General features: G+C 41.7%; 1 protein-coding gene across 1 annotated transcript in view; it reads right to left on the bottom strand.

Annotated features, from left to right (window-relative positions):
• Window positions 1-22,618, bottom strand: part of tbkbp1 (TBK1 binding protein 1) — a 65,915-nt gene that overhangs the window by 33,072 nt on the left and 10,225 nt on the right. The window contains exon 2 of the mRNA XM_034119922.1: window positions 7,889-8,140. Coding sequence (XP_033975813.1) covers window positions 7,889-8,131 — 243 coding nt within the window. The 5' untranslated portion in view covers window positions 8,132-8,140. The remainder of the gene's footprint in view (window positions 1-7,888; window positions 8,141-22,618) is intronic.

Raw genomic sequence — 22,618 nt, 5'->3', positions numbered from 1 at the left:
GGGCAAAGGGGATAAGACACAGCGCACATTTTGAACAGCCTTGAAGTAAATATATGAAAAATAACGGACATTCAGGATTAATGATTCAGAATGATTCTAGCTGCAACACTTGATAACAAATAATGTTTTAAGTTGTTGCAAATGCCACACATTTCCTAGCTCCAACTTTTTCTAATGCAAATATCAGCTGATTTTCTTTGTAATTTGTAAGGATAATTGAAATATCTTGGATTTTAAACAGTTCTTTAGCAAAATTATTTAATTACATTTTATTGAAAAAATGTATGATTTATCAGGAAAAAAAAGCCTTAAAGGTCCCATGTCATGCTTTTCCGGTTATTACCCGTCCCCTTGTGTGTTATGAAGGTTTTTCTGCATGTAAACGGTCTGCAAAGTCACAAACCCTCAAAGTACACCCTATAGCAGACGTGTCAAACTCAAGGCCCGCGGGCCAAATGTGGCCCGCCACGTCATTTTATGTGGCCCGCGAGAGCTTAAAAGGTCTGATTGTCTCAAAATAAATAAGTCAAATGCGTGCAGTGACCAAAAACTACATTTCCCACAATACATGCCGATTATGTTACCCGCGAAGTGACGGCATCCCGCCACTAGACTGCAGTGTTTCCACATGCGATTTTCCCAACAAGTGGAATTGAGAAATACAAATAATGATCCCAAAATGTCCAGGAAGAGAAAAATTGATGCAGATGGAAGGGTGTTTCAAGAAAGATGGGAAGGCGAATACATGTTTGTGCTTCAAGGAGAAAAACCGGTATGTCTTTTGTGTTATGAGGCGGTGGCGGTTGTCAAAGAGTACAATCTACGTCGGCATTTTGAGACCAAACACGGAGCTAAGTATGCCAAAATTAGCCATCAAGAAAAACAACAAATTGCCCAAGAATTAAAAGGCAAACTGCGATCGCAGCAGAATGTGTTCGCGAAAGCCACAACCAAAAACAACGCGGCAGTAAAAGCTAGCTTTGTTGTGGCTGAAGAAATCGCCCGTGCTTCAAAGTCTTTTTCAGAGGGAGCGTTTTTGAAGCAGTGCATGCTGAAGGTCTGTGAGCAGGTGTGTCCCAACCAGATACAGACTTTTAAAAATGTCAGTTTATCAAGAAACACTATCGCGGACCGAGTTAAGGAACTAGCAGGAAACCTGGCAACACAGCTGGCCGAAGAGACACGCAGCTACATAGCTTTTTCATTAGCTGTTGATGAAAGCACAGACAACACGGATACAGCGCAGCTATCTATTTTTATTAGAGGCGTGAAGTCGGACCTCTCTGTCACTGAGGAGCTGTTGGATGTGGCTGCCATGCATGGGACCACAACGGGACGGGACATTTTTGATGCGGTGGAGAAGTCCGTCAGTAAAAACGCATTGCCCTGGGAAAACTTGGTGGGATTAACTACAGACGGTGCACCTGCAATGTGTGGAAGAAAAGTGGGCTTGGTTGGACTAATGAAGGAGAAAATGCAAGAAAGTAACTGTCACACGCCTCTGATAACGTATCATTGCATTATCCATCAAGAAGCTTTGTGCGGGAAGGTACTGGGGATGGATGATATAGTGACCACGGTCACGAAGACAGTGAACTTCATTCGGGCGCGTGGCCTGAATCATCGTCAGTTCCAGCTGTTCTTGCAGGAGATGGGCTCGGAGCACGGAGACGTGCCGTACCATACAGAAGTAAGGTGGCTGAGTAGGAGCAAAGTCCTCAAACGATTTTTTGAGCTTAGGGAAGACATTGCTCTTTTCATGCAGAGTAAAGGGAAACCCTTGTCTGAACTGTCAGATCCAAACTGGCTGTGTGACTTTGCTATGTTGTGTGACATAACCGAGCATCTCGCCCAACTGAATCAGAAGCTGCAGGGACGCAAACAAGTCATCACGCAGATGTCCGACACGATCACGGCTTTCCAGCGTAAACTTGACCTATGGATGTGCCAAGTGAAACAGGACAATCTTGCCCACTTTCCTGTTTGTCAGAGCATCTCAGCCTCATGTCCCGGTACTTTCTCATGTGCTCAGTTAGCTACCAAACTGAGCCTGTTGATGAATGAGTTTGATCGGCGCTTCTCTGACTTCAGAGCACAGCACTCTGGATTTGCCATCTTTGCTAGTCCTTTCACCACCGACGTGTGCACTGCACCCCAACACCTTCAGATGGAGTTAATAGAGCTTCAAAGCGATAGTGGCCTGAGAGCAAAGTTCCAGGATGCTACAATCCAGGACTTTTACCGTCTACTGCCCCCTGCTTTCATGCCACAGCTTCGACTTCATGCTGCCCGTGTTCTGTCTATGTTTGGGAGCACCTATCTGTGCGAACAGATGTTTTCAATAATGAATCTAAACAAAAACAAGTACAGATCACGCATCACTGACGACAACCTCCACGCTGTTCTACGGATTGCTACAGCACAGGACCTAAAACCAGACATTGACACACTGGCCACGGAAAAACGGTGTCAGACATCTGGTCAGAAAACACATTGGTAAGCATTTGAAAAAACCTAATAAAATATAATAAAATGCAATTCAACCAAGAAGAAGAATAGTTAAACTATGTGCAATGTAATGATTGTGCTTGCATTTTGTTTTGTGTTTGTTATTTTCAGAACATGATCAATGGATGTGTTCAAGGACAGGCAGCATCTCCTCATCAAAAACTAACCTAAAAACTTGACCAATATAGTTGTGGACTGAGACAACCCTTATTTTGTTATTTTGAGTTTATTACATATACTACTTTATATGTGTAGCAATGTATTTAGTGTTTGCAGGTTTTATGTGTTTATGCAGACAAATGTTTACTGTAATCAAACCATCTCTCATTAGTTGGATGTATGCCCCCTGCAAGGCTGTGTGCAGCCATTTGTTTTTGTAAAATGCTACATCTGTCACACATGTTCTTAGCAGCTCACAATTGTTGGTTTTACAGTTATTTGTTATTTCAAGTTTTGAACAAAGTTAATGTCATAACTTGTGTTTGATGTTATTTTTCTTTATTCACTTGGATAGTTTGATCGTTGATTGATGGAGTAATGTGGGTTTCATAACCTGACAAATTAAAAGGATTTATGTTATAATAACAGAGCAACAAGCAAACATATTTTTGACATCTATGCAAATATATATGTAATATTTGTAACTTGAATAAGTAATACATTCAGAGTTATTTAACATTAAGGAGTAGTTACATTTATTTTACATTGCATTTAGTTACATTGCATTTAGTTACATTTATAAGTTACATCTGGCCCTTTGAGGGCAACGATTATGCTGATGTGGCCCTCGGTGAAAATGAGTTTGACACCCCTGCCCTATAGCGAGTAAAACTCTAACACAGAAAAGACCTGTCTATGCTGCCCCAGAACGCCTCGTTGGAGATTTCTCTTTTTCTTCCTGGGTACAGTGATGTGCCCATACCCAAATGGACCCATTGGTCCAAATGGACCAATCCGTGGAGCCGTTACGTTACGTCCGTGGATTGGTCCAAACTGACCAATCCGCGGACTTCCTCACACACACACACACACACACTCAATCTTTTCTCAGCTGCAGCTCCGCCGATTTCTCCTCCCTGAGGCGGCGGGACGCGGCGAGGCTGTGAGCACACACACAAACTCCCAGCCAGACTGCGGGTGTGTGTGTGTGTTCGGGCTGGGTTTCGCTGTGTCTCGCTGTCTCGCAGATGGCCACTGGGCTCATAGGGAGGGGGGGGGGCAGGAGCTCCAACAAGCCGTTTAGGACAGAGAGTGAATACACATACTATACAGCAGGGGTGTCAAACTCATTTTCACCGAGGGCCACATCAGCATAATCGTTGCCCTCAAAGGGCCAGATGTAACTTATAAATGTAACTAAATGCAATGTAACTAAATGCAATGTAAAATAAATGTAACTACTCCTTAATGTTAAATAACTCTGAATGTATTACTTATTCAAGTTACAAATATTACATATATATTTGCATAGATGTCAAAAATATGTTTGCTTGTTGCTCTGTTATTATAACATAAATCCTTTTAATTTGTCAGGTTATGAAACCCACATTACTCCATCAATCAACGATCAAACTATCCAAGTGAATAAAGAAAAATAACATCAAACACAAGTTATGACATTAACTTTGTTCAAAACTTGAAATATAAATAACAAATAACTGTAAATAACAAATAACAAATAACTGTAAAACCAACAATTGTGAGCTGCTAAGAACATGTGTGACAGATGTAGCATTTTACAAAAACAAATGGCTGCACACAGCCTTGCAGGGGGCATACATCCAACTAATGAGAGATGGTTTGATTACAGTAAACATTTGTCTGCATAAACACATAAAACCTGCAAACACTAAATACATTGCTACACATATAAAGTAGTATATGTAATAAACTCAAAATAACAAAATAAGGGTTGTCTCAGTCCACAACTATATTGGTCAAGTTTTTAGGTTAGTTTTTGATGAGGAGATGCTGCCTGTCCTTGAACACATCCATTGATCATGTTCTGAAAATAACAAACACAAAACAAAATGCAAGCACAATCATTACATTGCACATAGTTTAACTATTCTTCTTCTTGGTTGAATTGCATTTTATTATATTTTATTAGGTTTTTTCAAATGCTTACCAATGTGTTTTCTGACCAGATGTCTGACACCGTTTTTCCGTGGCCAGTGTGTCAATGTCTGGTTTTAGGTCCTGTGCTGTAGCAATCCGTAGAACAGCGTGGAGGTTGTCGTCAGTGATGCGTGATCTGTACTTGTTTTTGTTTAGATTCATTATTGAAAACATCTGTTCGCACAGATAGGTGCTCCCAAACATAGACAGAACACGGGCAGCATGAAGTCGAAGCTGTGGCATGAAAGCAGGGGGCAGTAGACGGTAAAAGTCCTGGATTGTAGCATCCTGGAACTTTGCTCTCAGGCCACTATCGCTTTGAAGCTCTATTAACTCCATCTGAAGGTGTTGGGGTGCAGTGCACACGTCGGTGGTGAAAGGACTAGCAAAGATGGCAAATCCAGAGTGCTGTGCTCTGAAGTCAGAGAAGCGCCGATCAAACTCATTCATCAACAGGCTCAGTTTGGTAGCTAACTGAGCACATGAGAAAGTACCGGGACATGAGGCTGAGATGCTCTGACAAACAGGAAAGTGGGCAAGATTGTCCTGTTTCACTTGGCACATCCATAGGTCAAGTTTACGCTGGAAAGCCGTGATCGTGTCGGACATCTGCGTGATGACTTGTTTGCGTCCCTGCAGCTTCTGATTCAGTTGGGCGAGATGCTCGGCCAACATAGCAAATGTCACACAACATAGCAAAGTCACACAGCCAGTTTGGATCTGACAGTTCAGACAAGGGTTTCCCTTTACTCTGCATGAAAAGAGCAATGTCTTCCCTAAGCTCAAAAAATCGTTTGAGGACTTTGCTCCTACTCAGCCACCTTACTTCTGTATGGTACGGCACGTCTCCGTGCTCCGAGCCCATCTCCTGCAAGAACAGCTGGAACTGACGATGATTCAGGCCACGCGCCCGAATGAAGTTCACTGTCTTCGTGACCGTGGTCACTATATCATCCATCCCCAGTACCTTCCCGCACAAAGCTTCTTGATGGATAATGCAATGATACGTTATCAGAGGCGTGTGACAGTTACTTTCTTGCATTTTCTCCTTCATTAGTCCAACCAAGCCCACTTTTCTTCCACACATTGCAGGTGCACCGTCTGTAGTTAATCCCACCAAGTTTTCCCAGGGCAATGCGTTTTTACTGACGGACTTCTCCACCGCATCAAAAATGTCCCGTCCCGTTGTGGTCCCATGCATGGCAGCCACATCCAACAGCTCCTCAGTGACAGAGAGGTCCGACTTCACGCCTCTAATAAAAATAGATAGCTGCGCTGTATCCGTGTTGTCTGTGCTTTCATCAACAGCTAATGAAAAAGCTATGTAGCTGCGTGTCTCTTCGGCCAGCTGTGTTGCCAGGTTTCCTGCTAGTTCCTTAACTCGGTCCGCGATAGTGTTTCTTGATAAACTGACATTTTTAAAAGTCTGTATCTGGTTGGGACACACCTGCTCACAGACCTTCAGCATGCACTGCTTCAAAAACGCTCCCTCTGAAAAGACTTTGAAGCACGGGCGATTTCTTCAGCCACAACAAAGCTAGCTTTCACTGCCGCGTTGTTTTTGGTTGTGGCTTTCGCGAACACATTCTGCTGCGATCGCAGTTTGCCTTTTAATTCTTGGGCAATTTGTTGTTTTTCTTGATGGCTAATTTTGGCATACTTAGCTCCGTGTTTGGTCTCAAAATGCCGACGTAGATTGTACTCTTTGACAACCGCCACCGCCTCATAACACAAAAGACATACCGGTTTTTCTCCTTGAAGCACAAACATGTATTCGCCTTCCCATCTTTCTTGAAACACCCTTCCATCTGCATCAATTTTTCTCTTCCTGGACATTTTGGGATCATTATTTGTATTTCTCAATTCCACTTGTTGGGAAAATCGCATGTGGAAACACTGCAGTCTAGTGGCGGGATGCCGTCACTTCGCGGGTAACATAATCGGCATGTATTGTGGGAAATGTAGTTTTTGGTCACTGCACGCATTTGACTTATTTATTTTGAGACAATCAGACCTTTTAAGCTCTCGCGGGCCACATAAAATGACGTGGCGGGCCACATTTGGCCCGCGGGCCTTGAGTTTGACACGTCTGCTATACAGAGATGCTGTATGAGAAACCAATGTGAGTTTGGAAAATTGCACAGTATAAATCTATTGTAGTAGACCTCAACAATGGAATTATGATCAGTAGAAATGGCCATGACATGGGACCTTTAATATTGACCATGGAAGATATGTAGACACAGGTTTTACCATTGATATTGCTACTCTACCTTATATACTTTTACTACATGTTAACATAAATATGTTTTACTTCTTGTAACGCATAAACATTTACTATCTTCTTGTCTACATTCACTTCATAAAATGTGGGATTATTTGTCTACTACACATATATTTTTTAATATGTCTCATCATTTGCACTATTTTATATTTTTGTTCTTGAATCTTTACCTGTATTTTACACATATTTATTGGAATTTTTAGAAGGAGCCTTAGAATATTTTCTTTGCCAACTGTTTATTGCTTGTAATTGTTGTGCATTTCATATTCATAACTTGAACTTGAACTGCTCAACATTGGATGGAGCCCATACAGCAGCATTACCAGGACATGCGATGTTTGTTGACAATCTGCCGGCTCTGCTTGCATAATCTGCACACCGAGATCCAATTCGATGCAGGCAATAGTCAGGGAACAGCATACATGTAAAAGCCTGTGACCTCTCTTCATTATCCAGATACTGTATGCATATACAGATTGCATGTTGATACCAGGTGTAAAAGGGGTCATTAGTTACCTTGAAGGGCTATGTTAACTCGACTATTAGCTGCTGTGGGATATAAGTGCAGTTTCAAAAAGGGCTTGAGTGTGCGAAACCCTGCTTTTATAGCCCCTCAGTTTGCTCCCACTGCACTTTACGGTTGTTACTCAATATATATTTTTTACTCAAGCATTAGGTAAACCTTCAGTAGCCCTCTGTCTTGATTTAGTGGAATGATTTTTCCTGTTTATTCCCCCGCTGGTCCCGGATGAAAGCCCAGCAAAGCCACCTCTGCTTTGATCTTTGTGTACCCGCCTTAATGCTCAGGCTGGATAGCTCACTCCTTTTTTTCTAAAAACGAATAAATCAAAAGACAAACTAGCCTTATCCTTGTCTGTACTGGAGACCTTTAGTCTGATACCCACAAGGACAATAAATTCAATACCATTGGTTTTGACAAATCTCCCCATATTTGACTTTAGAAGTAAAACTCTTCACCTTGATCTCATAGATTTTGAGCTTCCTCTTGATGCTGGTGTTCTCACGCTCCAGGCACACCAGCCTGGTCTTGATGTCCTGATAGGCGGCGATAAGGGCGAAGTGGGAGGCGGAGTAGACATCGTCGGGGGGGAGGGGGGAGGAGTGCCACACCACGCTGCCGCAGCCGTCCTCCTTCAGGCCTCCTGCGTCGCCGCCTCCTCCCAGCAGCCCCATCTCCCCTCCGCCAAACAGAGACTGCATCACCTCAACCTGAGGATAGACAGAGACATCCTCTCATTAATTATTAAAACACCAGATTATTTCCATTCAATTTAATGTTCCTGCCAAAAAATGAATAACACCTCGTAGTAATCCTGGCAGGGGTCAACTATCAGTGGCAGTGCCGGAGTGCTAAAAACATCAGAGAGACCACCATTCGCAATAAACAAAAAGGAATAAAGCCGCAGTAGACTGAGAGCGGTCGGATTTCTGGCACACACAATTTTAAATATTTAAAAGCAAAGTAGGCACAGAGCAAGACAGGAGGCAGAGTGAGGGACAGCGTGTTATTCTATGTGAAATTGAAAGATGACTCATGGATAATTGTACAAAAGAGAGCACATTATCACATTCAGTATTATTATATTCACACTAGTATGTTATGGAAATGGACATTAAACAAGAAGCACCTGATTTTTCATCTCCCTGTTCCGTGATTCTAAAGTTTTGGATTAGAAAAAGCAGAAGCAAACTTTCAAGGCGGAGTCAGTGCAATGATGCAATCAGTCCAAAATGAAGCGAAGACAGGATGTGAAAATGTTTTAATTGACCAAATTAACCTGAGGCTTTATGACTGTTACATATGTTGTAGTCTGCACAGTTGCATTGTTGCAAAAGCACAAAGGTCTAGCACTGTGTGCCCAAATCTTTTTAAACCCCTCCATACACATTTATTTCATGGCACTTAGTTTTCAGAGTACACTTTTTTATATCCCAAAGGCTGGGTGGGTCTCAGTGTTTCTTTGAGTCTATTTACAGTAAAGCTTTCCGTCACGTCCTTCTGAAAAACGCTATTCCTATTTTTGTGTGCCCCCCAAATAACTTGAGTTCCAAGAAAGGCCGAGAACGTCCAACAATCAAAAAATGTGAAGCCGGGCAGCCAACAAGGACCTGAAGCTTGCTATAAAATAAGGCTTTCAAAATGTCTTAAAATATTTTGGTGGAAAAAAATATGAATCTTTAACTTTTTGTTTGCTTTCTTTTGGTTTTTGGATACACTCCAAATACAACCATAGGGAGATGGTGACAAACATTACATGTTCAAAGTTTGCAAACAAGTAACTTGATTGATTTTGCGCTGGAATGATTACACAATATAGCGAAGCTAAGATAAGGGAAACGGCTGATTCTGGTTTGGCCCCGCCCACTCAGCATTCAAATTTGCACCAATAATTAGTTTGGAGAATTTTTTGAGCATTAACAAACCTTGATGCTGTAGTTCAGTTTGGAAGTAGATACGTGTGAGCTGCATATCAATAGTAAATGTTTTTCCTACAGTGGATGGCCCGCCCCCAGTTTGGAAGTTTGGAATTATCTTAAAAAAAGGCCCAACAATTGATGCTATGCTATAACATTTTCTTGCTTTGAGACCACCATTTACGATGGCAAACTGAGGCCGTCATCTACAAAATCCATTTAGACCTTTCAGAACAAGGGGGTTGATTGTGTACTTCTGCCTGAATTGGTTTTGTTTATTTTTGGTATTGCGTGACTTTTAGTTTGGTTTCTGGTTGCCAGGACACACTGCTGTTGACTTTAGTCCCTCCATCTAAGTGGAGGACAAACGCATTACCAGAGTCAGCTTGTACTTTCATTTCAGCAAATAGAATATTATTACATCACTTATCTCTTTCTGTTATTGACTTCATAGCTTTAGTTGAGAATACACCTGCACTCATGGCACACAGGAGTCAGAAATGTGGATAGCATTTTAACATGACACAATCAAATTTCCCATAAACTGGGAGCCTATCCAGGTTTTTCAAACCAAAATAAATTACAAGTGCAAACACAAACAATATACTCCTTAACCAGGATGCTTCTGCACATTGATTTTTCTTTTCTCCAGCTAATTCAATACCATATATTTTCCTTTTTATCTCTCTTTTGCAATAACTGCATGTATTTTTAAGCTAGAGCTGCCCTGCAGGTGCATGAGTAACCGGTGCGGTAGCTGATATGTTAATCAGACTCTGATTCACATGTCTGGTTCATGCTCGTGTTCCATTTCGTTAAAAAAACATGAGCAGTGACAGCCTACGCTCCTTAACTGGCATGATGAATGAGCCGGGTTAGTTAGCTGACCAAGCTTCGTCACAGCAAACCGGCCTTGGCCTGCCTGCCCGGTCCTAAAGACTCTGGCTAATGCTGTCAACAGTGATAAATGGCACCTGTGATGTCACCGCCATCTTAATATTCAGCCACAAAGGAGACATTTGCACTAAAGTCATACTCATCGTAGCTATGTGCAGCGAGAAACTGTTTGATTTACGGGTACTGACGGAGTTACACAACAGCTAGTTGATTTGATGTACACTGGAATGGATGCCTTCCTGACTCCCAGCATTGCCTTGTGAGTCAGCCATTGCCTACTGAGCTATTTTCATCAGCTCCCCTCCTCCACGGTTGCTATTTTCCTTGTGTTTTAAGAGAGAGGGGGATAAAACCTCAGCCAATCTTCGGATCTTTTCCTAGCTGGTCTAAAACAGGATAATCCAAAAGCACTCCCACATGCAAACAAACAAACATTGGTGCACATGCTGCCAGAAAAAACAGAGGAAGGGTCGCACAAAGAGAAAATGCATGTGGATTGAAACGTCGGTTGGATCAAAGAGATGGTACACACATAGAGGGACTGTTCCAGTCACCTGCCTGGAGACTGGAGTCTGCACTGGGAGGACATTAAGGTGCTGTGATGTGTGCTGAGCTGACATCATGCTGCAGTCAGGTTTACGATGTCACTCTAATATCATATCTGTACTCACCGGGCCTCATACAGCACCATTCTCTCATATCTTTCTGATATGTTCTCTTATTCTCAGTTAAAAAGAGTCAACTCTAGATGCACCAAATGTTCTTAATAAACAAGATCTGTTCTTTCCCTGCTATGCTGAGTTATTATTATGATTGTTAGTTATTAGAGGTGTAAGAATTACTCAGAGACAAGAGCTAAAATAAGAAAACATTTGTGAATTCCAGAAATGAATGGTTATTAACCAAATAGTTTGTAATCTTGTAAAGCTTCCTGCATGAGGCCTTTAACTGAAAAAGGTGCCACAACATGCCTATTAAAAGACTATGCTTTTATCTTGCTGTTTATGGTGACCATATTTGAATAAAAATGCTACAGAAACAGAACACACCCTCCGCCTACATTCGTGCTCAAGGACATAATTATCCGTTGACGAAAAATCGGTTAAAATTGCCAAGTGGATGTTATGATTAAATTGTGCATGGAGTACCTATTCACAGTCTGCATCCCTACATGGCTAATACAAGATGTATTTCCATGAAAAAAGACCAGCTGTAGAGTGTAGAGTGTCCACACTGTCCACTGATGGATGGCCAAATGTGGCCTTGGACTGGATACAATTAAAGACACGGGAACATCCATTTTCTCGTTGCTCCTCTCATTGGCAGCACAGAAATGAGGCACACACTCACACAGCTCCGACTAAGCTCCCCTTCCCCAATCCTGCTCTCTGCTCCTCTACCCAAAAATATCCCTCATCCAGCTTCATCCACCCCCTCCTCCCCCTTCCCAATCACACACCATCCACTCTATCTCCTGGACCTAGGGGCTCATTTCCTGAGGCTCTCCTGGCCCCTCCGGACTGTAAGAAGTGAAAACGCACTCTATTGCTCTCAACCAGCTACGTGCTTCATTACAGCGATTACCACAAGAAGTCATACATTACCCGAGGCCAACATGGCATACGTTGTTCCTCAGAGATTACCTCTGCCATCCTCCGCCTCTGTCTCTCCTCCCTTTTTTCCTTTTCTCTCCAGAGATGAAAGCACAGCTCTGTCGTTTACAGCGCTGAAAGGGCCGAGCCCTGCTGCCGTCATCAGTGGAAAGGCTACAGCCGTGAACTGAGTGGGTGACTTTGAGAAGCATGTAATGATTACCTACATGTGGGGGCAATATCACATGATCTCCTGTTTAAATACGTCATTTAAAAATAAAAAAAAGTCACAGCAACAGCATGACGAGGTTTAACCTGCTGACATATTCCTCCAACGCAAATTAAGTCTCTAACGAATGCTGCCATGTTTAGGTCAAGCCCACAGCAACACAAGGTTGATGAAGAGAGCTTTGAAGTGTGCTTATTTTTCCACTTTCTTAAGACTCAACAAAAATAATTAACAAGAGTGTGAGAATTTACGTTGTATATGAGACTCTTCAGACCAGTTTATCATTTTTTTCCCCACAAGAAGTTGTTCTCAGAACGCCTTCCTTGTCTTGTGTTCGATGTAAAAGATAATGGCCTTTACAATAACCTCACTTATTAAATACATAAGATAGGATTTACTTTAAATATATTGCCTTTATTTTGCAGCAGAGTACTGGTGCTCTGGGATTTCAATCTGAAACTGCAAATCATATTTTTGGGATCCTTTGAGGTGTGAAGCAACAGATGATTGTTCTCTGTGTCTGCCAGTTATAAGCTACTCATGGCCTGTAGTAGACTACAATGGTGCACATCTCTTATTACAGATGTTAATACTAATGCATTCTGATCTTGCTTAGTGGCATGACCCTTGTGGTAACATTCGAAGGGATCCCACCCCATCACGTTTGATGTGTTGGAGCGCTAGCCAATAGAAGCATGAATGTTAAGTAATGATCTCACAATGTCACGGAAGTAAACAAAGGATTCCAATCAAGGCGCTTCAGGCAGGGGATTCGGGGGGGGGAACTTTGTGAATTTAGCCTTTGCAGATATTTACATGCACAAAAACCTATATAACACTACAGGAAAGGGAAAAGTAGGGCCTCTTTAAGAAAACATGCCCAGTATATAATCATCAGCTACTTGTTCCTTCTTCACAGAGCCTGTGTTTTTACAAGGTTGTGTCTATGTGTTCCTCTGTCCTGGGGCATGAATATATGAGGGCAGTAGAAATAATGCCAGCTGGGTCATGGTTGCGTCCTGAGTCCCCGCAGCGTGTGATTATAATGTTGGATCTTTCCCACTCTTTCTTCCCCCAGCTGTATTTCAAAGGGTTCCTCTCTCTCTTTTCATGCCTTTCTGTATCCCCTCCTTTATTTTCTCCCTCCTCTTCTATAACGGTCCAGCTCTTCACAATGCCACCCTGTGATCTTGCAGGGTGGACGTTTGGCACCTCTGACTCAGACAATATGTCTGTGGATGCAGAGGCCTTTCTGCCCCGCGCTCATTCGCCCTTGCTTCGCTCTGATGCACCTGTTTCCTGCTATAGTCTCCTTTTACCGAGCTGGACAGTACAACGCACACTGAGAGCCTATTAAAGTGCCGGCAGGTAGAGTTTGGTTCGGTGTGTGTTTCGATGCGGACATGCACATCAATGTGTATGAAAGTGAGTCAGAGTGTCTGTTGTGTGTGACTACAAGGACATAGTGACAGCAGTGCAAGCAGGACGTGTGTGTGTGTGTGTGTGTGTGTGTGTGTGTGTGTGTGTGTGTGTGTGTGTGTGTGTGTGTGTGTGTGTGTGTGTGTGTGTGTGTGTGTGTGTGTGTGTGTGTGTGTGTGTGTGTGTGTGTGTGTGTGTGTGTGTGTGTGTGTGTGTGTGTGTGTGTGTGTGTGTGTGTGTGTGTGTGTGTGTGTGTGTGTGTGTGTGTGTGTGTGTGTGTGTGTGTGTGTGTGTGTGTGTGTGTGTGTGTGTGTGTGTGTCAGAGAGTCAGAGAGAGACAGGTGGGTATTGATGCACTGATCTAATGTACTGGATCTGTATCGACCCTATGCTCCGACCTTATTAAATGGATCAGTTAATGGCCAGACATGTCTTGGATAACAGATAACGTTTCTCATTATAAAACAGATAACAATTGTGTGTTATGAACCTTGAGATACATTTTAATTAAAATATGCCCGTTAATGTATGTACTGTAGCTACCCATCTAACCCTAACCCTAACCCAGACAAGGATATATAATGAATATACTCTGTCGGGTAAGGAAGTAGTTATTAAATCCTTGGATGATCCCATCTCCCAAGTAGGAAGTTGTTCTTCCAACTTTGCTGTGTTCATGAACCTTGAGTCTAAATGTGGCCGCAAAGAAGCTCAAAGCTTTTAAACAAAATGTGTATAGTTGTTTTTAGAGTTGTTCCGGCTTTAGAAGGTCATTTCACCTAGGCAGGAGATTATCTTCCCACAATCTCTTGCTGCTAACGAAGATGAATCAGTCCTTGTGTATTTGCCGCATTTAATGTTAAGTTAACTCAATTATTTTTGTTAGATTTGGTCTCCAATAACCATACATGGGTATAGCAGAGACTGTCCGTGTCTGGATGATGGACAGTTGGCTGTCCATGGGAGACCATTTTGGATAAACACCTCTGATAGCTGTCAGACCTGGGTCAAATGGTGATAAAAGCACAGTTCTACTCGAAGTACAAGAAGGGAAGAAGGTGTCTTATAAAACAATGCAGTGGATGTATACAGAAAATAAAGTATTTATTGATAGTGTTATACAGTCTTTTTTTTTAAGTCTACGGTAGGTTTATTTTGTTGAAATAGGGCAATGTGATACAGAAATGATTCTACAAAGTAAAGGTTCATCAAAAGAAGTGGATTTGAGCAAATCTGTTGGCACACATCCTTTCTGGTAACCATCTTAATAGCTCTTACTCCAAGCTGATGTGAGAAAACCCGACCATCTGGTACTCCAGACTGGTTCAGAATAATGCCAAGAGGTATTAACAAATACAATTTGATTCAGGTATCTTGCGAAAGCCTCATCTTCCAGCATGTGTCAAGTATACAGAGTAACCACCGGTTCTTGAATTAGCACAGAGCACCATATTAGCTTTGTGCACTACATTACTATTTAATACTGCCACTCTCAAATGTAAATACGGTGCAGTTACTGTAAGTGTTTCCAGCTCAAACACGCAAAGGTGTGCAGATTTTCTGAGGTTTGTAGATGGAGCATCAACTAAATTGGGGGCATAAAATCTTGATTTCCAGAATCGAGAGTGTTTATTGAATCGTTTCATCTCATCAATGTCCGTATCATACCCATCCCTAGTTCTCCTAACACTTTATATGGCCTAGATGTTCTTCTTCCTTGCCTTTGCTGGATCTTTCCAACATTTCTTGGCGCAGTGTCAATCACTGCATTGACAGGCACGGATTTGTATCTTTGAATGAATAATTCTTTCACATGATTCATGCCCCTGATTCATGCGCACTGCCTCTTCAGATGACTGGCACTTTTTGGGAATTCCTGTTAAAGTGCTCACTCTATTCTCTAAGGTTTATTCATGGGACCAATAGCAAATTAAATTCAAACCGGGGCCCTGGCAACATAAACTAAACTAACCACATTAAAATCAAATGTTATATGACTACTCTAATGTTTGATTACAGAATAAAGAACATCTAATCAATCCACAACAATCCTATTTGTTCCTCCTCTCGTGACGTAGACGCTGAGTAACAGCTCTGTCTGTTCTGCTCTGTTTAATAAAGCTGTTATTGCTGCGAGGCGCTCCGACTTGGTTGCCTAGAAGACACTTTGTACTCTTAATAAAACACATGTATACTGTACACACACACACACACAGCTCAACCCAGCAGCCACGCCGCGTGCCACTTCTGTCCATATACACAACACACACTCACACAATACAAAACACTTATGCAAAGGCTGTCAGTAGGCAGGCGGACTGTGTGTGCGTGTGAGAGAGTGTGTGTGTGTGTGAGTAAGGCAGCTGACGTTCAGGAGATTGATGGCAGAGGCAGGATAGAGACAATGAGCTGTGTTGCTGTTTTTTCTCTCTCCCCTCTCTGTTTTCTGTCAGCTCTATTGCTCTTTTCTCTCTCCCTCCCTAGCTCCCCTCATCTTTTTTTTCCTACTGAGCTGAATCGAACCATCAAACCCTTCCCAGAATTGCCCCCACCACTAGCCCCCACCAACCCTTCTTCCCCCATATCTCCCTGGCATTCATCCATCTTTGTATTCAGCCGCAAAGTTCATCACGAGGGGTCGAGGGGGGGAAAGACTCTATCTTGACTTTGAATGAGAACTTTCCCCACAAAAGACATGACTCTCCTCATTATACAACCAATCCAATACTTGGATTCCCTCCCTCTGAAACCTGAGTGAAAGTCGAGCTAAGCTGCAGCCAAGGAGCTAAGAGCAAAGAGAAAAAGACAAGATAAGAAGCCCACCCTCCTTCTACCAACTTCGATTAGCCTCCCTAGCCAGGCAGTCACGAACACATGTGGCGTACATGCATTATGCACATATACGTGTTGACAGGGTCAGTGAGTTGCATGACTCACAATCACTAGTGCGTTACCCAGTGAAATAAAGCCTGTAATTGGGTCTCAGATGTTCAAAAGCGCATTAAGAATGAAAGTGAGATTCCTTCTCACAGTGGGTAAGCCAGCTGGATAAAGTGAAAGATGGCATCTTAGAAAAGATATAATACAGAATTTGGTGAAAATAAAAAAAGAGCTATGGATACAATTAGCTGCACGCTCAGTCCAGCAACAAACGGGAGACAAAGGCCCAATTCCAATCCGACCCCTCAAACCTCTCCCTACCCTTTTTCCCTTTATTTGTGAGTTCTCACGGAGGGTCGGCTATATTAAGAGCTCTTTCAAACCAATTAGCGGTGACAGGAAGTGGGTTATAAAGCCCTGCATCAGTGAGTCAGCATTGATCCTGACCTCACCAGCTGCCCTTACTAACAATATACATCACAGTTTGTGACGGTAATGTAACACGCTGTGCACTCGTTTTTTATCTCATAATTTTGGGAAATCATCAGCAAACTCTTTACATTGTCAGAGTGTGAAGAACAGTCATTGGTGGTATAAAAGAGTAGAAGTGTGAGGACTCATCCCTGAGGTGCCCCTGTGCTGATGGTCCGAGAGATTCAAACTCTATTTGCGGGTAATAAACACACTAATGATAAAAAAAAGAATTCAAAAATGGTTTAATGCATTAGAGAAAATAAATAAATTAACTTTAAAGTAGCTAACATTAGCAACCTTAGGCTAGTGTCCACTCCAGACCAAGACTGTAGCAGAATTCCTGTTTAGAGCAAGTGTTAGTTTTTATTACTTATGAATTCAACTTTTTATTTGAAAGAAGCACATCATGTTTTAGCTTTTTCATCATCATTTATAAGCCAAAGGTGACAAACAGCTCGCTTCTAAACTGTGAATATTTTCCGGCATTCACTACACAATTAATAAATTCAATAAATATAATCCAAAACAGTCATAAAGATAAAAAGCTGCAGCCATTATTTAGCGCTGAAGCTTTCTGATATATAATGCAGTACTCTGTGCTGAAGAGTGCAAAGGGAGGGTCCGATCCTCTGCGGGATGAGATGAGTCTCATGGTTTATTTATCAATGGTTGTAATAATTATTCTCAGCGTACTGCGGCTCTGGTTTTGAGGTTTGTGATGCTCCAGCTGAGTTTCTTGAACCGGTTGCGAGGGAGGATCAGGTGGTGAGGAGGAAGACTTTGTAATGCAAAACGGTACAGCACGCTATGACTTCAAAGCCTCAACGCAGAAGAGGTGACAGTCAGATCCCATCACACACACACACACACACACACACACACACACACACACACACACACACACACACACACACACACACACACACACACACACACACACACACACACACACACCTCTGCGAGCCTCCGCTTCATGGTAAATTCATACATTAATGTTGGTCGGAGACCTTGACAGCTGGAGCAGCTCGAATCACTCCGGCGCCAGTGGCCCTGACTCGTATTGGCTCTCAGTCTTGTCTTGTTCCCCCGGCATCTAAAGGCTTGTGTGCTTCACAGAACATCACATCCTCCTCCAATGTGTCTGTTCTGCTGTCATGCACTGACTAGAGGACGACTGATAGTCAGACACACAAGGTTTGGCACATGAACATAGCTTAAATGACTGAAATCAAAATGATAGAATTCCAAATATGCATGAAATTAAAAATAATGCATATAGAGCGTGAAGAAACACTTTTTTAAAACGCGTTCTAATTTTCTTTTTTTTTGGATTTCAATTGTATCCCAGCAGAAGCGTGTCAAATGGACAAAAGAAAAGCATACGTAACAAACATGCCCACACTGATGCATCATACAATCAAAGCATTACGCAGACAAAGGCTTATGCAAGAAAGCCAGAGCCTATCATTGTATAAAATAAATCTTTGTTCCATATCGAAATTATATAAAAAATCCAATGATATGAATTAATATGATCAAAACTGTAAAAGGATCTGCAGAAAAAAAGGTGGATTCCACTTCTGGCCCCCTTTATTATTTTTATGATATGACATAAAGATCTATAGGAAACTGCTATTACCGTAAGTGTTTAATTAGCTCCCAGAGCTAATAAGACAATCTCTGAATGCTGATGAATTATGGTACATGCCGCTGCTGCTTGTTGGATTGGTCCTGATACAAGATGATGTGTGTGGGGAAAAAGAGAGCGCTGGCTCGGATCAGAAAGAATATATGATAAACGTGAGCAGTGCATTGTGGGAACAGAGTAAGGGTGCTCTCGCTGTATGTGACGTCAGCATATATAAACGATAGATGTATCGGCTCATCACGGTGTCATTAAAAAAACATTGTGTCGTAATGAGGGTGTGTGCTCCTGCTGCACGCTTGTGCCTCGTTATCGACACATTAGCACATTACTTATATGGAAGTCAGCGTCCTTGGCAGAGGACACAACTGCTCAGCCACTGAAGGCCAACTGCTTTTCCCAGTCTTCACACACACACACACACACACACACACACACACACACACACACACACACACACACACACACACACACACACACACACACACACACACTAAATCCAACCCTCCTCCCTCTGTTGCCCTGTGATGCTCATCTTCTCACAGAGACTGGGGTGTTAAGGAAAGGGAGAGCACGTGGTGTGGACGTATCATACATGTGTGCAATCAAAAGAAAGTGAGTGTGGGGTTGGAGGTGAAAGTGGGAGGAGAGGGCATGGGAAATATAGTTGAGCTAATATTCTGAGGTCAGGGGGAAACAGCGGGGGGTCCTGGGGAAAAGACATTATTAAATCTGAATGTCACACACAGGCAGAAACAAAAGAACACACACAAAAGCTTAGTCTTTCACTGGTTATTGTTTAAACATGAGTTTCATTATTATTTCAAAAAGTATTATTATTTTGTATATTACTTTGAGGAACAGTGGTACAGTAGGAAGACACATTATATCTTTGCTCAAGTACAACAAGTTTGATGCACTAGTATTTAACAAGAGTTGTTAAAAATGCTATTTTTGAGTGCTAGCTTTTGAGTGTTTCCCTTCCCGAGGGAGTTTCTCTCCCACACCCCCTCTTGCCTGAAACGCCTCCATTGGACTCATTTGTTTACTTCCATGATATAGTAGCATCACCATGTAACACTCCCGCTTCTATTAGCTAGCATTCCAACGCATTGTATGTGAAATGGTAAGGGGAGGGACGTCTCTAAGCAGTTGACCAATCACAACAGAGCCGGACAGCTAACCAATCAGAGCAGACTGGGCTCTGGTTTCAGACAGAGGGTGAAAAGAGGTGGTGCAGCACAGGCAGTATGAGAAAATAAAGACCTTTTTGAACATTAAGCATGTCACAGTAGATACAGATATGAACCAGAACATTTGCATAATATGTCATCTTAAAAATGTATTATGTTAATATAAATAAACCACTCTTGGAACATCCACGTTTTTTTATTTGACTTTTAAGATATACTTGGTGCTCACAAGAGAGCAAGACTATAAACATATGATGATCTTATAGAATATGAGACATTGCTGAATAATATACTACCCAATAAAAGGGTTTATAAAGGATTTAAATTAGTGAAGTAAAATGCAACATACAGGAGATGCAACCTGGGGAAATGAGCAGAGGAGATTATGGAGATGGATTTCACTGAATTATCGATATCTCCATATTGATTTGCGCTGGGAACCGTGAATTCATTCTGTCCGTCCTTTGTGTCCAGTTCATCTGGTTATTGGCTTGTAGTCCCATGGACATTACCCCACGCAAGCAACAGCAGGAGACACAATGTTCGTGTACGCATTCTTGGACCCTGAATATATATGATATTGTTTCAATGACACAGAAGAGTCTATTAGTCTTTAGAAACAATGACTTCTTCAACAACACCCAATGCTAGCTGGGGATTTTTTATGTTGAAAAGAAGAAACAAAACCTAAAGAAACAAAGGCATCATAAAACGCTGCATATGCAGTCAAGAGACTAGAGAGTGCATTTGTTTTTTGAAGCAGAAAGAACAGCGGATTTAAGTGGCAACATAAAAAGGTAAATATAACAATAAGAGTGACGGGCTTTTTAAACATTGTGAAGCGATGGGGCTTTCTTTTCTACTTGTGCTGAAATTGATCCTGAACCTAGTTTTGGGTCGTTGTCGTGCATGTCCTTACCAGGAAAAGCATTATAACACTAAATAACATTTCAGAAATACAATACATAACCGTTACAGACTATACAATTTACAATCACAGCATAAGTATTGGAAAATAAAACTCAAGTCATCATATCCTAGATGATATAGGGTCAACCAGCTCAGTCAAAGCATCTACACCTACACATCTGTACCTTCCTCCAATTTCAAGCTATTTTTCCAAACACTCTAGGAAGCCATCTCCTCTCAGCTAAAATCAATCAATCTGTGACAATTCCAAGCCGCAGAAGGAGCATACCTTAAAGCCCTCTTTCCCATTTCAAGACGGACATTGGCAACAGATAGCAAGAGAAACTCTTGAGGAAATGTCACAGAAAAAGGGACATTTACATATGGAGAGAGCAAGTTAGAAATAGCTTTATAAATGAGGACATGCCAGTGATTAGGGATGTCAAATCAAGTACAACCAACCCAAGCATATAGGAGCAATGTTGACTTAACATTAACATTTTTATCTTACATCAATGCTTAATTGCTGGTAATGTGCCATTAAAAGCGAGGTGGATTTGTGTGACACCAACTAAAAGTAATTGTTCTTGTTTGTAGAAGTATCCGCTTTGACCTCCAGTGCTGATTCCAGTTGCTACCATCTTCTGACGTGGTGTTCTGCTTTTTTATTTTCCTCTCTCATCGCTTTCATCTTCCATCGTTATTAGAGCTTCTTTGGGGCCATGGTGGTTAGAAAGGAGGCACTTTAGTTATTCCACGGAAATAGGATATTTTGAGGTGTTTCACTTTCATGTTGCTTTGTGCTCATCAACTCCTGGAAGAGCTCTGTACCGCTCTTCTCTGTCTGTAAGACAGAAGAAAGCGTTTCAATTCAGCAAGAGTCATCTTTATTGATACGCATACCTTTGAACTGTCTCGGCTTTATTATGCAGAAGACTCCTTGGATGATTTCAGATCCCTTCAAGAGAACATGCTATTAGCGTTACCATGTGAGTGAGTGTGTGTCTTACTGTTCTGGCCTGTGATAGACGGTGGTTGGTCAGGTGTAGTGGTTAAAGATGTGTTTAGCGTGCTATAAGCTTCTTGACTAACTTTTCATAACTTCAAATAAACTCTGGTATTAAAGTGTTTGCATTTTAGTTGAAGAGCTACAGTAGCTAGGTCTGCATTTCTTGGTGTCAAGTTGTGATGTATGATTTGTATCTCATGCTCTGTACCAGGTCTTAGGTTAGTTAGGAGCATATGTTTGAGAATGAACTTAGGCATGGTCCTATATCATCACGACTAACCTGTAAATCCTGGGGTTGAAGTTATTCTGCCAACACGGACTCCCACAACATGGCCTGTTGGAGGTCCGTAAGCCTAATACCTCATTAGGCAATGCAACCTATAGAGCTCAAGAGCTGATGAGCACTAGCCCTGATGAAAGTGAAACACCTCCACAGCCTCTTTCACAGGGTAACTGGACTGAAGCATCAAGTGAAGTTTGCATTCTGACTGTCTTCCTGAGTACCATCCACCAGGGCCTGGCTAAAAAGTAAAGTCAGAAATTAAATGTAGCACTATTTATCAGTGCAAGTTATGTCACACACCACATTAGAAGATGTCAAGTGCTCAACAGGAATCTGCATACAGCAGGAGGTCAAATAAAATACGACTTCTTAAAAAAAAAACGAAAATAGGACTACCTTAAGTGGGAGTTACATTTCTTTAAGTAGTCATTATAATACAGTATTAATGTTAAGTAGTCCCTGACAAGGCATTAAAACCTGACTTTGAATGAAAGAGTTAAGTACAACAACATTGATATCCCCACAATTTGTTCGCAGCATGGAAGTAAAACCTTTTAAAATATATAACATAAATGTGGTCACTTGATTGAAACTTGGAGAACTGGCAGAAAAAATAAAAACAATATGACCTTTATTCAACCACACTGTGTTGTATTGATTTTGTGTTCGTAATGTATTTAAATAGTTCGACTTGATAAATCTGACACAAGCTTAATGAATTAATGGATGTATAGTGTTCTAA

This window comes from Trematomus bernacchii, unplaced genomic scaffold (assembly GCF_902827165.1).
Source record: "Trematomus bernacchii unplaced genomic scaffold, fTreBer1.1, whole genome shotgun sequence".
Lineage (NCBI taxonomy): Eukaryota > Metazoa > Chordata > Actinopteri > Perciformes > Nototheniidae > Trematomus > Trematomus bernacchii.
The sequence above is the reverse complement of the archived record's forward strand: the minus strand, read 5'-3'. Positions and strand labels throughout refer to the sequence as shown.